General features: G+C 42.2%; 1 protein-coding gene across 3 annotated transcripts in view; it reads right to left on the reverse strand.

Annotated features, from left to right (window-relative positions):
* The window catches only part of FTO (FTO alpha-ketoglutarate dependent dioxygenase), a 417,942-nt gene that overhangs the window by 290,062 nt on the left and 111,740 nt on the right, over positions 1–16,140 (reverse strand). For all 3 annotated transcript variants that reach the window (XM_020873086.2, XM_070451297.1, XM_070451298.1), the window contains exon 3: positions 3,592–4,219. In XM_020873086.2, the coding sequence (XP_020728745.2) occupies positions 3,592–4,219 (628 nt within the window). The remainder of the gene's footprint in view (positions 1–3,591; positions 4,220–16,140) is intronic.

Consider the following 16,140-nt stretch of genomic DNA (forward strand, 5'->3'; position numbering starts at 1 on the left):
CTGTACAATATGATACTTTAAGAGAGAAACCAGAACTTTTACTATGGTATAATTGTTATATTTTATTATTAGTTATAGTTGTTAATCTCTTACTGCACCTAATTTATAAATTCGGCTTCATCATAGGTATGGATGCATAGGAGAAAACACAGTCTACATAGGGTTCAGTACTATCCATGGTTTCAGGAACCCACAGAGGGTCTTGGAAGGCATCCCCTGTGGATAAGGGGGGTCTACTGGCAATCCACTCCAGTATTCTTGCCTGGAAAATCCCATGGATGGAAGAACCTGGTAGGCTACAGTTCATGGGGTTGCAAAGTCAGACATGACTGAGCAACTTCATTTTCACTTTTCACTGTACAATACTAGGCTTCCCAGGTGATGTTAGTGGTAAAGAACCTGCCTGCCAATTCAGGAGATGTAAGAGACCCGGGTTGGATCCCTAGGTTGGGAAGATCCCCTGGAGGAGGGCACAGCCACTCACTCCAGTATTCTTGCCTAGAGAATCCCATGGAGAGAGGAGCCTGGAGGGCCAGTCCATGGACTCACAAAGAGTCAGACACAGTGGAGCAACTTAGCACATACTGCAGCAATGTTAGAAGGCCCTATCTTCTGCCACCTCCCACCCCTAGTCTTCCAGTCTGTCTTCACCTCTATCACTTTACCTCTTCTCTGCTTCTCTTCCATCTATACTTGTTGCTTCTGAAACATCCCAAAGTCATGTCCCATCTCTGAGTCTTCAAAATTCACTCACATGCTCCTCCCAATCTTTGCTCCAAGGTTACCCAACTGAAGGAAGGCTAACTTTCCTATTTAAAACTGTAAGCCTATGCCTTACATTTGCAATATATTTAAGCTTATTTGTTTCTTTCCTGTCTCTCCTTGCTAAAACATAGCTCCACAAGGGCAAGAATTTTTGTTCACTGTCATTCTCAGTATCTAGAAGAGTGCTTGGCAAACAGTAGATTCGTACTGTTAATTGAATAAATAATTGCATGGGGGTTAAAAAAATGTGACTTATAAGATCAAACAAGTTTTACTGAGCAGTGGAAGTGACTTCAGAAACAACAAACACAGATATGGCATGACATACTGAAATAAACAAGATCAAATGAGCTTTGAGACCTTAGACAGGGATGCTGAGAGGCTAAGGGGAAAAAAATTTTTTTTTTTTAAAATTATGAGTGCTCTAAAACTTCTAGCTGCAATTATAACCTAGCTTTTCCTGATCTCAAAGACAGCTAAGAAGTATAAAGCTACTCACTTTGAAATAAAGAATTAAGAATTAGGGGAACAAATGTCCATGCTTCAATGGATTCAGCTTTCCTAGGGTCAGAGACATGGGATCGAACCCAAGTTTCTTGCATCTCCTGCATCTCCTGCATTGGCAGGCAAATTCTTTACCACTGAGCCACCAGGGAAGCCCAGCTATACTGTAGGGGTAGGAAATACCCGCTCACAAAGCATTTAGCCTTAGCTGTTAGGACTCTGAAGCCAGATTGTCTGAGTTCAATTCCTAGCTCTGCTGATTCACAACTGTATAACCATGGAAAAGTTCACCATCCTCCTGTACCTCAGTTTCCTCATGTGTAAAATGAGGCTAACAGTAGTACTTCATTCACAGAGTTGCAAAAATAACATCAGTTAATACATGTAAAATGCTCTACCAGCTCCTGGAACATAGTAGGTGCTCAATAAATGAGGGCTCCCAGTATTGCTACTATTATCAGATGGAGTTCTGGGAACTTTGGGGATTAAGAACACAAAAGAATTACCCTGCCCCTACAGATTTGCATTCTGCAGTTCCCTCGTCTAGGTGATAAGCGCAAGGATGAAGCTTTATGTACTTACATTTATTTGTATACTTTATCAATCTTAACTACTCCCAACCACAGAAACTAGTCATTTAAAATTTTCATTCCTCTCCACAAGATATTCTAGGTTTCAAAAACTATTTGATCACCCACGCTCTGGGAGTACAATAGGACTATTAAACAGAAAGGCTGAGAGTCTGCAGGAGCACAAAGACACCTTTGTAGCTCTTTGAGCTATCACATACCACTGCCTTGGTTTCAGAGAGTTGCCTCCTTAAGAAAGAAACTAACAAACTCCATTGTTCTTAACATCAGAGTTCTTGGATGTGATAGTTCTTAAATCCCTGGCAAGGCCTTATTAAAGATCAGAGGTTCGCGGTTCTTTCCATTAGGACAGCATCAAATCTCCTGCAAGCAATTTTCCTGGGTCAGCATCATTATTTGAGATGCCAGTGAAACTAGTAAAATTTCTAACTGCTAAACTAGTTCCTTGTTCCTGGCCAAAGACCAAAGGTAAAGGTGGAAAACATTTTAGCTATCCAGAGGAAATTTTTGAGACTGGGAAATGGTAAGATAGTCAGAGAGCAAGGACAGTTTCTTTTTGAAAATCCCTTTTCCAAAACAGTTGTCTTAGTAAATAAGAGTGAAATAACAACAAAATCCAATTAAAAAACAAAGCTTCCGGGAAACAATGACCCTTAAAAGTTCCAGTTGATTCCGGGATGGTATATCTAGAACTCTAGTTTTCCAAGCATTTTTCAATGAACGAGAAGAAAGAGAAACTGGCAAAAGAGCTAATTGCTGTTCTTCAGTCACCCAGTTGTGTCCGACTCTTTGCAACCCCATGGACATGTCAGGCATCCCTCTCCACCACCAAAAGAGCTAACACTACATCTTATGTTCCTTTGCCAAATGATCAGGCAAAGAAGGCAGCTAAGGTCACCCTGTCCTTGATTTGTCCACCTACCTTTTTTATAATCCTGCTCTGAAAAACACTGGGGACCTTTAAGACACAGAACCTGAACAATCAGAGAAGGAAAATTTGTGCAGACCACAGAAAAGGTAGCCTGCGATCTTTGCTCCAAGGACACTAGGTTTCAGAAACTGTAAGAACAGGCTGGCCACAGAAACCCTCTCAGGTCTAAAACTGCAGAACTGATGGAGGGGAGGGGGGCGGGGGGCGGGTCCGGGGCAGGCTAGAGATACTCCTGAAAATAGAGGTCTGTCAGCTTACAAAACCCACCTCGGCTGTTTCTGACGAGGAAGGACAGTAGTCAAAATGGGAGGAAGCCAAGAACAAGTCCACAGTTGACAAATCACTCCCTTCAAGACAGTGATGTCAATTGTAATAAAACATTTTGGCAAGACTGGAAATGTACACCTGTGGGAACCTGGAAGGATTTGACAGATTTTTGTTTTCCTGGCCCTTTATCAGCAAGTTAATTATAACAACTGTACGATCTACTCTGAGCTTTAGAAAAAGGCAGTTGGGTGTGTGAAACCAAGATGAGGCTCTCTAGGGCTTGGGAAAGACAATGACAGGCAGTGCTTACGAGGGAAAATATTCTGAGCACAGGATAACAATGAGCCAGATAGCACAAATGGATGAGAAAGAAGCATATTCTGTAGCTATATGGGTGTGGCAAACCTCAGGACACACAACATCTAGTACACACACACGCACAAACACACGCGCGCATGGACGATCACATCCCCAGAGCCTGTGTGACTCTGCTCATGGGACGTTCGGGCCGCTTCTTCAAGGAGCAGACTGTACCTTCACAGCTATAACTGTACACTGCCACCGCTGACCTGTCCACCAGGTTCTCATCATGATGCCAGCTCACGGCCATTTTCCCCATGCCGAAGTACGGCTCCTCTTTCAGGTATGGCATTTTCTGGGGATCCATGAAATTCAACAAAGTGACATTGTACGCCGCTCGGTTCTTCATGTCGATCTCATCATGCCCGTCAAAGGAGGACCCCATGCCAACCCTGGGGAAATCGGGGCCTATGCACACTGGCACGGCATCGATGTTGGCCTTCTCCTTGGCAGCCAGCTCTTCCAAAGCCTGGATGGTCTCTACCTGCAGGTAGCTGTTGAGCTTGAGGAAGGTTTGACAGGCGGCGGCTATCTCGGCCTCGTTGTACTTTGCATCAGAGCCTTTCACGGGCCAGGGTACCGTGAAGAGCCTGGTGTTCAGGTACTTGTAGGTGCAGCCGGGGTTACCGATGAGGATGCGGGAGACTGGAGTGAGCAAGTCCTTGCCCTGGATCCTCACCAGATCCCGAAATAAACAGCCGTGCTCGTGAAGCGTGAGAAAGGCTTGCTGAACCTCTTTATGGAGCAACTCAGGAACGCTGGCAGCTTCTCGGAGAACGAGTTTAGGATATTTCAGCTGCCACTAGAACAAAAGCAAAGCAAAAATATGTGTTTATGGATAGCTATAATTTTATTATTTCAAAAGTGTGTTTCTTTGTAAGCCTTAGGAGAATAAAAAAGACTGTCAGGGGTATTTCTAAATAGATATCTCTCTAGCCTAAAATAGAAAACTAAATAAAACAAAGTCATCAACTCTCCACCTAAGAGTTTTAGGTCCAAGCTCAATTACAGACAATTATAAACGAAATTTTATGAGTTTGAGCAAACTCCAGGAGATAGTGAAGGACAGGGAAGCCTGGCGTGCTGCAGTCCACGGGGTTGTAAAGAGTCAGACATGACTGAGTGACTAAACAACATAAATACAATGATAATAATGATTTGGTCTTTGGTCTTCCAAGCTCCCTCTATGACCATTTCGCCCCACCCTCAACCTGTCTTCCAGCCTTTGGCCCTCGAAAAAAACACAATCTGATTAATTGCTGCTTAACACCTACTTTTCTTAAGGGCTTACCTAGTGTTGTGTACCACTCAAAATGATTTATACATACCAGCTCATTTACTTCTTACAACTTTATGTGGAGGTGCTATTATTAATATTATCTCCAGGGCACAGATGAGAACACTGAGGTGGAGAGACATTACAAAAACTTGGGGACTTCTCTGCTGGTCCAGTGGTTAAGACTCCACACTTCCAATGCAGGGGTCATGGGTTCAATTCCTGCTCAGGGAACTTAAGATCCCACATGCCACATGGCACAGCAAAATTAAAAAATAATAAATAAAATAAATAAAAACTTGCCCAAAGTCGCATGGGCTGATAATAGGAGAGCTGGAATTTAAAACCCACAGGCTCCAGAATCAAGCTCCAGAAGCATGAGCTCTTAACCACGAGATTGCACAGCCTCTCAATAAATGAAAAACTGGCTTCTGCTCCAGTGCTTTTACTGAAAGAGAAATAACTTTTCTTTGTGAGTCAGACACTGAGTCCCATGAACAAGAGCCATGAGAGTTTTGTTTCCAACTCTAATACGAGTGCCCAGGACATAGTCAGTGACTACTGGATGAAGGAATGGATGAGACATCCCATTGCAATTTAGGAAGATGTAATAATTCTACTGGTATCACGAGAGGAGAGCACCATAAGATAATGTCCTCCCATAACATGGAAACACAGGGATTTACTGATGCAGTTTAGGACGTCATTCACTTTTCAGCCAATCAGCTCCCTGATTCTACACAGTGAAATTGAGTTTTTTTAAAACCAAAGCCCAGGATCTCACATTACCCCCAGAAAGTGTCATCTGACTGGCACCTTTTCAGTATTGTACTGCCTACCATTTTTGACAGTTTTCTTCTACATCTTTATTCAGTAATCATTTATATGGTAAACAGGGCAAGACCATTTATTTTTCCACACATTTTTTTCATTCAGTGTATCTCTATAGAGCATCTACCACACACTACACAGAAATAAGGTTCCTGGCCTCACAGAGCTTTTTATTATACCAAATCATACAAATGAAGAAGTATTCCAAGTTGTCTTAAGTACCCAGACAGAAACAAGCCAGTGGAAAATCTGTCATTAGAGAAAGAAAGACACTCTTGGAGCTGGCCTACAGACTGAGCTCTTTAGGAAAAGAAGGTACCGGCCATGTGATGAACTAGAGAAAGACCTTCCATGAAGAGGGACCAAAACCTACAAAGGCGCTGAGGATGGAGACCAGTCTATTCTAGAGACAAAAATAAGACCTGTTTTACCGAAGCAAAAGAGCCAAAGGCAGAGTGACTGGCACTAAAGATGAAGAGGAAGGCACAGCTGGGTCACCCAGAGCCTGGGGGGCAAAGTAAGGAATCTAGATATCACTCTTAAGTGCACTGGAGGACGTCAAAGGGCAAAGAACAATCTGATTTACATTGTGTTTGGTTTTATTTTTAATTTGATTTACATTGTGTTTATGTTTTGTGTGTTTTTTTTTTAATTTGGGGTAAAGTTGCTTTACAATGTCGTGTTAGTTTCTGCTATATAACGAAGTGAGCCAGCTATACACATACATATATCCTCTCCCTCTTGGATCTCCCTCCTACCAGGCCCTCATCCCATCAATCTAGGTCGCCAAAGAGCAGCAGGCAGAGCTCCCTGTGTTATATGGTTGGTTTACATTTCATAAAAATCATTCTTATTTAAAATATTGGGCATGGATTGGAAAGAGGCAAATGTCAAAGTGGAGAATTCTGTTGCTATTACAACCATCCGGGAGTAAAATGATAATGGGTCTGAATTAGACACAGAGATAAATGAACAGGTAAAATATGTATTTTGTAGGCAGATCAAATGGAAACAGTATGAACTAGCTGTGAGGAACAAAGAAAGGAAAGAAGCAGCAGATGACTTTTCCAGACTTCTGGACTTAATAACTGAACAAACAATCTTCTGGGGGTTTTGTTTGTTTGCTTTTTCAAATATTTATACGGCTGAACAAGGTCGAGATCTTTAGTTGTGGCATGTGAATTTTTAGTTGTGGCAATGTGGGATCTAGTTCCCTGACCAGGGGCTGAATCTGGGCTCCCTGCACTGGAAGTGAGGAGTCTTAGCCACTGGACCACCAGGCAAGTACCAATTTACTATTTCTTTCTAAATAAGAAAGACTGGGGTAAAGCCAAACAGGTAGAAGGACAGGAAGGAATGAGGACACTATAGCCATGAAGATGGCAACAAAATCTTCAAGTGGAAATAAGAAGGCAACAAGGATCGCAGAGGAGAGAGCGTGGCCAGGGAGCTCACGGTGGGAGCCGTCAGCACACCACACAGCTGATCTTTAAAGACCTGGGAATGACCGAGCTCTCCTAGGTCAGAAGGAGAAGGAAGCCCAAAGCCACTTCCCGAGGCACAGACGAAGGCTCAGCAAAGGAGAACTCTGAGGTGGAAAATCAGGAGAGTAAGAATGCAGAAGCCAAGAAGAGATGAGTATTTCAAGAAAGATGGACGCGTCAACTATGTCAGCTTCCCCTAAGAGACCAAGTGAGATGGGGAAAAAATTATCCACTAGACTGAGCAGCATGAAAATCACTGATGACAGTGACCAGGGTCATTTCAACAGAGTGAGGGGGACAAGAGCCTGATGGGAGTCAGCTGGGGATGAAAGAAGAGATGGCAGAGAGGGCATTTGTCTATTGGCGTGGTTTTGCTATGATAGGGAAGAGAAAAACGGACTTGATGCAGGGGAATGCTAGACCAAGGGACGACTTGACAATGGAAGAGAGAAGGGTACAGGAGGGTCTGTCAGCGCACTCATGGGAATGACAGGGGAAGATGAGGATGGCACAGCAGAGAGGGTGACTAACTATAGGAGCAAAGTCGCTGAGTGTCCTGAGCAGGGGGATATCTAATGGAGGATGGAAACTCAGAGGTTTATTTGAATAAGATACCTGGAGGATGAGAAGGATCTGTCAGATACGGAGTTGGGGGAAAGAGACTGCCTTGAAGGGGAAGTACTGAAGTCCTGGGCTCTTGAGGCCAAAGAAAAAGAAGCACGTGTGATCCAAGGCAAGAGGAACATGAGTTAACAGTGAAAAAAAATTTTTTTAATACTTTCCCATGTCATTATTATTGTTATATTTTTAGTGTTGAATTTAATGTTAAGGTATTTATATGTGATCCTCATTTGGCCATGTGAATTTCCCAGGTCTTTAGAGTTATAATTCCCCTGGGTTACATATAACTTCATTAGTCTCTAGGCCCAGTCTGCATTGAACAATAGCAGCGAGAGTGTATGTATGAGTGTGTATTATTTCCAGGCTTCTTCCTCCCTCAGTCCCAGTGGGAGTGTGTTTCAAAACCAAGTTCTTGGGAATGATCTTCCTTTCCTTTAATGTTTTATACTAAGGATTATTTAAAGAACACTGGAATTGTTAAGAAAGTACGGAGAAACTTCCTTTTAATCACTGCTGCTAGCTAAATGTGCTTCCAGTATACTGAGGCCTCCGGGACCTGCTCAGAGAGTAGCCAGTTTAGCAGTAAAATGAGGGTTACTGCTCATGGCTCCAGAATGTTCCGTCTCTTGTTTATTGGATTACGCTGTACTCCTCATGGGCTGTATAAAGAGAAAGTATATCTCTGTGTCTGCTGTTCTACTGGGATAAACGAGGTATAGAAACCAGAACTCCTAAATGGATCCTGGCAGTCTCAATGGCGGTGCACAGCGATGCCACCTAACCTGCTGTCACTCTGTAATCACACGTCTAACACAGGCACTCTGGGAAGCAGGGCAGTCCTACTGCGCTTTCCTAGTCATTTCCCCACATTTAGACTCGAGTAGTTCATCTCCCTTCTTTGTGCTTCCTCAAACTTACTGCACCCCTTCTACTATGTCTTGCCTTCCTGATCAGGCAGAATAGATAACGCTGTAGTGACAGAAAACGCTCAAATCTTAGTGGCTTCACCCGATGATATTGATCATTTTACATATTATTTGTGGGCTGGCAGAGAATCACTGCCCAGTAAAGCAGTAACTCAGGGACCCAAGCAGCCCCCAGGTGGCTGTTGTGCCAAAAGGAAAAAGAGGGTTTGGCAGCGTCTGGCACTGCCAGTGAAACACTCCAGGCTAGAAGTGACCGCCGCCTTTTGTCACTGGACAGAAACAATCACGTGTTTCATCCAGGATGAGAGGACCTGGAAGCGTAATTCTGCAGCGTCAGGGGGTGGGGGAGGGGTGGAGAACCATTTGGCAATCAGCTCTAGGGATCTGCACACATTCTGAACTAGTGATTCATTTCGGATTTTCACTGAACTGCCCCTCCTTCATCTCTGCAAACTGCCCTGAAACTCACTCATCTGCCTATTATCAAATTTATAATCTTATCTGAATGCAAATCTGCTTCTCTTTCCGGCTCATTCCAGAATTGCTGTTGTTTTTGTTCAGTTGTTAAGTCTTATCCGACTCTTTGCAACCCCATGGACTATAGCCCACCAGGCTCCTCTGTAAGCAAAACATTTTAGGACGATTTTTAAAATGTTTTATGAAAAATGTTAAGTAACAAACGACTTCAGTATGAGAAATTAGTAACAAGATATTTAGCCAATAGGGTCATAGTTTCATACAAAGAAAAACAGTATACGTGTAAATACAGAAAAGAAGATTTGGAAAAAAACAGAGCCAAAATTTTCTGGTAGGTATCTCTGAGTAATGCACTTGGATGTAATTTTAATTTTTTTCTTTAGACATCTATATAATTTTCAAATTTTCAAAAATAAATGCAGAATACTTCTTAAATCAGAGATATTACATTTGAAAATTCTTAATTTCAAATAGCTAATTCTTAATTTCGAATAATATGACACCTCTTGTCTGTGCCAGAAGGTTTTTATTGATGACTCTAAATTTTCAAAATATTTCAAGATATATTCTGGTACTGTCTAAATCTTACTTGGCATGTTGCTCAATGCTCTAGGAAATTTTTACTTTACCACAAGGAATACAAATAACAATAACTAATTTTATCATTATCTCTAAAAATGCAGGAGAAAACGTGTCCAAACCTAAATTTAAATACCCTCTCTTATTATTTATGACATAATTAGATGAGTTCTTGACACATAAAAGTGCCATGAAGTGCTTGTTAAATTTTTCTTTAAAGACAACAATGGGTAAAGAAATGAACATTAAATATTTTAATTCAAGAAATGAACATTAGATAAATTTTGGAAAAGAAATTAACATTAAATAATTTAACATTAATTCACTCCATCAAACAAGTAAGTCCACTTTCCATTTTGGACCGGTACAAGTAGAACATCAGATATCACACAAGAATTTGGGACACCTGTTGGCAGATTTTCAAACATGTTTGAATTTTTGGTTTTTATTTAATCCTTTTAAAGTTTTTCCAAGGAGTGTACAGATATGTAATTATAATATTAGCAGTTATCAGGTCACATAATACATTCCTTAAGATCTATAAAAGATTCTATGACATAAATGATTATATATTAAGAGTTTAGTAAGTATTTGGAAAGGTATTTTTTTAATTGAAGTGTAGTTGATTTACAACATTGTGTTAGTTTCAGATATACAGCAAAGTGATTCAGTTTTATATATATATGTGTGTGTGTGTACATATATATATATGTATTCTTTTTCAGATTATTTTCCAATATAGGTTATTATAAGATACTGAATATAGTTACCTGTTCTATTCAGTATGTTCTTGCTGTTTATCTGTTTTATTACAGTAGTGTGTATCTATTAATCCCAAATTCCTAATTTATCCCTCCCCCATGGTAACCATAAGTTTGTTTTCTATGTCTGTAACTCTATTTCTGTTTTGTAAACTGGAAAGGCATTTTAGATATAAGTTGCCAACATGCCAGGCCTTTATCAATGGCTAAAAGATATGGAATGTTAGCTTCTCTGGAGCATAAGCTTTATTTTCTACCTATTTTAAACCATTATATAAAAATTCTCCTTCCTCCTCTCATATCAAGGGATGGTTCTGAAAGAATTTCATCATATGGTGAAGTCAAGATGTGGTGTTGAATAAGGTACCAGTTCACAGGAGGCTCTCCTAAATGAAGACCAATGGAACTCAACATTTCATAGAGTGAAATAAAATTTAAAATCTTCAAGTGACCTGGGAAATGGACTTCATTTAAGTGCCAGGACACTCTGATTTCATGGGAGTATATTTCTAATCTGGCTGTTAATAAATTTTGCCAGTTAACACTTTATTTTGCACTCTATAGAAACTCACACTATATCAATCACAATATTTTGTACATGATTTTCGTTGTAAATTACCTATGACTTGGCAACCATCCCAGGACAAATGGACTAGATACTTATTTGGTCCAGCCGCCCGGCTGCAAGATGCTGAGCTGTCTCCCAAAGGAGGCAGGCGATCTTCCCAAGGCACTGCCCAGGCCTTGCAACAGCTCCACAAGGAGTCTTGTGAACACACTACAAAGTACGCTACAAACTGAGACAACATGTCGGTTCACTCATTCATTCAGTAGTTCTTTCTGAATTTATTTAAAATTTACTGAATATTTATTTGTACCAAACACTGTATGAAGTGCCATAAATATAATGATAAACACGAGTTAGGTCCCATTTTATAGCATCTCATAGTTTAACAGTAGAAACATAAATAGGAACCAAGAGTTAGAGATCTCAGACTTTTCACAACAGAAGTATGAATATACTTCTGGGAGCAGGGAATAAATGACTAGGAATGGAGTCTGGAAAATCCTTCCATAAACAAGACTGCTCTTTGCTGTGTGCATGTGCTCAGTCGTGTCCGACCCTTATGAACCCATGGACTGGGAGCCCGCCGGGCTCCTCTGTCCACAGAATTCTCCAGACAAGGATACTGGAGTGGGTTGCCATGCCCTCCTCCAGGGGATCTTCCTGACCCAGAGAATGAACCCACATCTCTTACATCACATTGACAGGCAGATTTTTTATCGCTAGTGCCATACATATTTATTTAGAACATACTATTTGCAGAGCACTAGGTGCTGAGAGTATAGAGAAGGCAAAAGCTCCGCATGCTCTCCTGGAGCTTATATATATATATATATATATATATATATATATATATATATACAGACACACATACTATATTTGGTATATATTTATACTCTATGAATATGAACTATATACAGTTCATTGTTGTTGTTGTTGAGCTGCAAAGCTGTATCTGATTCTTTGCAACTCCATGGACTAAGCCCGCCAGGCTCTTCTGTCCATAGAGTTTTCCAGGCAAGAATACTGGAATGGGCTGCCCTTTCCTTCTCCAGGGGATCTCTCTGACCCTTGGATTGAACCCACGTCTCCTGCATTTCAGGCAGATTCTTTACCACTAAGCCACCAGAGAAGCCCCACATAGTTCATTATGTATATGTATATAGAGAGTATTTTATTTATTCATTAATTACTTGTTTATTTAGCAAAATATATTTATTTTATAGTTTAGACTGTGTATTGTTGTATTATGGTGTATTGATGCATTTTAGATTGTGCTACATGCTATGGAGAAAAACAAACCCAAGTAAGTAGGATAGGAGTGGCAGGGCTGAATTTACACAGGATGGGCAGAGAAGGCCTCTGATGAGGTGACATCTGAGCCGAGGCAGGCAAGAAATGAGCACCAAGCCCTGCAGATACCTGGGGGCAAAGAGAGTTCCAGGCTGAGAGAACATTAAGTGCAAAGGCCGTGGGGCAAGAGTGTGCTTGGTTTATTCTAGGAAGAGCTAGAATGCCAGAGTAGGAGGGGAGGGGCCAGGACAAGCAGGAAACGAGGGGAGAGAAGTCAGCGACAGGTTCTGCCCTGCTCTGCAAGTAACCATCAGGACTTAGGCTTTTACTCCGAAAAGATGGGAAGCCATGAAGGGCTTTGAGCAAGAAAATCTAATGAGCTGATCTATTTATTTATTTTTGATGTGCACTATTTCTAAGTCTTTATTGAGTTTGCTACAACATTGCTTCCGTTTTATCTTTTGGTTTTCTGGTCCCAAGACATGTGGAAACCCACCTCCCTGACCAGGGCTCAAACCCGCACCCCCTGATTGGAAGGCACACCACTGGACCATGGAGGAAGCATGAGTTGATTTATGCTTTAAGAAGAAAACTACTACTGATGCTGTGTTAAAAACAAACTGGAGGTGAAGGCAAAAGAAATTAGGAAACCACTGCAAACACTCAAGAGAGAGAAACGGAGGCAGCTTTGGCCACGAAGCACGTGGCAGAGGTAGTGAGAAGCGTTCTGATATTTAATATACTCTGAACATAACACGAGTGGGACTTCCTGGTATCAACACAGAAGACTGTACTTAAATAAGGTAAACTTAAAGGATGAGGAGATGCTCAGCAGACAGAGAAGGGGCTGAGGATACTCTAGACCCAGGGGACAAGAGACACAGGAGCATGAAAGGATGACAGGGCAGAGCAGAGCCAAGAGCTAGTGAGAAACTCTGTCTGACCGGAGTTGGAGGCTGGACACAATGTCAGGCAGAGCGGCGGAGACTAGACCAGCAGAGGGAATTTGGGAGCACAGAATCAATGGCCTTGTAGCATATGCAGAGGAGTTTGGACTTGACTTCAGAGGCAAGAGAGACCCAACCAAATCTCCAAAGCAAGGAATGACAATCTGCCATATTTAGGGGCTTCCCTGGTGGCTGAGTTGGTAAAGAATCTGCCTGCAATGTAGGACCCAATGGTACAGTCCATGGAGTCACAAAGAGTCAGACACAACTGAGCGACTTAACACACAGACAATAAGGTACACAAAATTGGTTCAAAATATACTGAAAAATTCAACTTCTTGAGGACTTCCCTGGTGGTTCAGTGGTAAAGAACCTGCCGGCCATATTTATCGGAACACAATTCTGATGGAGTTGGGGCAAGCAAAAGACCATACCAACTAGGAAACTCTTAAAACCGTGCTGGTGGAAGATGGCAAATGAGGACCTGAATTCACACAGGGTCGGTGAGACTGGAGGAGAAGAAAACATCTGGGAGACTAATGCTAATTTACTGCGTTCTTTATTGAGATTTTTCTGTTTATAAAATCAATTGAACCTATTCCAGGAGCTTCCCAGGTGGCACCAGTAGTAAAGAATCCACCTGACAATGCAGGAGATGAGAGTTGATACTTGGGTCGGAAAGATGCCCTGGAGTAGGAAATGGCAACCCACTCCAGTGTTCTTGCCCGGGAAATCCAATGGACAGAGGAGCCTGGTGGGCTACAGTCCATGGGGTCGCAAAGAGTCAGACACGACTGAAGTGACTTAGCACACGCGCAACCTATTCCAAAACAGAACTCTCTTTTTATCACTGATATATTCTCTTAAGTCTCAAAAAGAAAAAAGAAGAAACTATTTGAGATTCTGAAAAATTAGAACTGCCAGGGCCCAGGCAGTAAACAAGGTCTGGAAGCCATGAAGAGGAGCTGAGGACTGCAAAGGGCTGATCTGAACAAAAGAACCAGGGGGACGTCACTAGACAAGGGAATGGAAGGCAGGATCCCTGGAAAACCTAGGTCATACCCGATCCTTCTTGTGCTCCAAACCCTGTCATGTCTTCTCACGGCACTCAGGGTCATGGCCACCGTTCTCACTGTGGACAGCAAGTGCCTGCAGAATCGGGCCACCACGCTCCGATCTCATCCCCTTCTATGCCCTCCAGCTCTCTCACTCCCCACCAGATGTTTCAGCCTCAGCTGCATGTCCTCAAATGCATTTTAGAGGCTTTGCTGTTAACTCTGTCCAGAAGTGACGAAGCATTAAGTCACTTCAATCATGTCTGACTCTTTGTGACCCTGTGGACTGTAGCCTGCCAAAAGGTCTCCTCTGTCCACGGGATTCTCCAGGCAAGAATACTGGAGTGGGTTGCCATGCCCTTCTCCAGAGGATCGTCCCATCTTCCAGGGATCAAACTGGTAGCTCTTAAGTCCCCTGCACTGGCAGGCAGGTTCTTTACCACTAGCGCCACCTGGGAAGCCAAAGCTAAGTACATTTGTTTAATTAACTAACAAACTCATGGACTTCCCCAGTGGCTCAGCAGTAAAGAATCCGCCTGCAGCGCAAGAGATGCAGGTTCGGTCCCTGGGTTGGGAATATTCCCTGGAGAAGGGCATGGCAACCCAGTGCAGTATCCATCCCTGGAGAATCCCATGGACAGAGGAGTCTGGCGGGCTACATCTGTAGGGTCACAGAGAGTCAGACATGACAGCAACCGAGCAGACACACAATGAATTCATATAGACCACGAGTAGTTCAATGTCCCTGCAAGACTTTTGGGTAGAATTACCCCACAGTCAGTTGGAATGAGAGCGCTGCAGGTTATGAGAGAGAAAAGGGATGGACACAGAGGTGGGGGATAATCAGGATAAAATCAAAGCAATCCCAGAATCACCAGGAGATACAGAAGGGCAGCGCTTAGTTAAATCAAGGACCCAGACAGTCTCAATCCCAGCCTTTGACACTTCATGCTTATGTCGTAAGCAAAAGTTTTAAACCTCTCAGTGCCTCTGAGTTTCATCTCTAAAAAAAAATAAAATAAATTTTTTTTAAATATTCATTTATTTGGTTACCAGATGTAGGATCTGGTTCCCTGACTAGGGATAGAACCCAGGTCCCCTGCACTGGAAGCATGGAGCCTTAGTCACTGGACCACCAGGGAAGGTCCTATAGTAGGGTTTTTTGTTTTTTTTTCCATTTATTTTTATTAGTTGGAGGCTAATTACTTTACATCATTGCAGTAGTTTTTGTCATACATTGAAATGAATTAGCCATGGATTTACATGTATTCCCCATCCCAGTCCCCGCTCCCACCTCCCTCTCCACCCGATCCCTCTGGGTCTTCCCAGTGCACCAAGTCCGAGCACTTGTCTCATGCATCCAACCTGGGCTGGTGATCTGTTTCACCCTAGATAATATACATGTTTCGATGCTATTCTCTTGAAACATCCCACCCTCGCCTTCTCCCACAGAGTCCACAAGTCTGTTCTATACATCTGAGTCTCTTTTTCTGTTTTGCATATAGGGTTATCGTTACCATCTTTCTAAATTCCATATATATGTGTTAGTATACTGTAATGGTCTTTATCTTTCTGGCTTACTTCGCTCTGTATAATGGGCTCCAGTTTCATCCATCTCATTAGAACTGATTCAAATGAATTCTTTTTAATGGCTGAGTAATATTCCATAGTGTATATGTACCACAGCTTCCTCATCCATTCGTCTGCTGATGGGCATCTAGGTTGCTTCCATGTCCTGGCTATTATAAACAGTGCTGCGATGAACATTGGGGTGCATGTGTCTCTTTCAGATCTGGTTTCCTCGCTGTGTATGCCCAGAAGTGGGATTGCTGGGTCATATGGCAGTTCTATTTCCAGCTTTTTAAGAAATCTCCACACTGTTTTCCATAGCGGCTGTACTAGTTTGCA

The sequence above is a fragment of the Odocoileus virginianus genome, chromosome 20 (genome assembly GCF_023699985.2).
Source record: "Odocoileus virginianus isolate 20LAN1187 ecotype Illinois chromosome 20, Ovbor_1.2, whole genome shotgun sequence".
Classification (NCBI taxonomy): domain Eukaryota; kingdom Metazoa; phylum Chordata; class Mammalia; order Artiodactyla; family Cervidae; genus Odocoileus; species Odocoileus virginianus.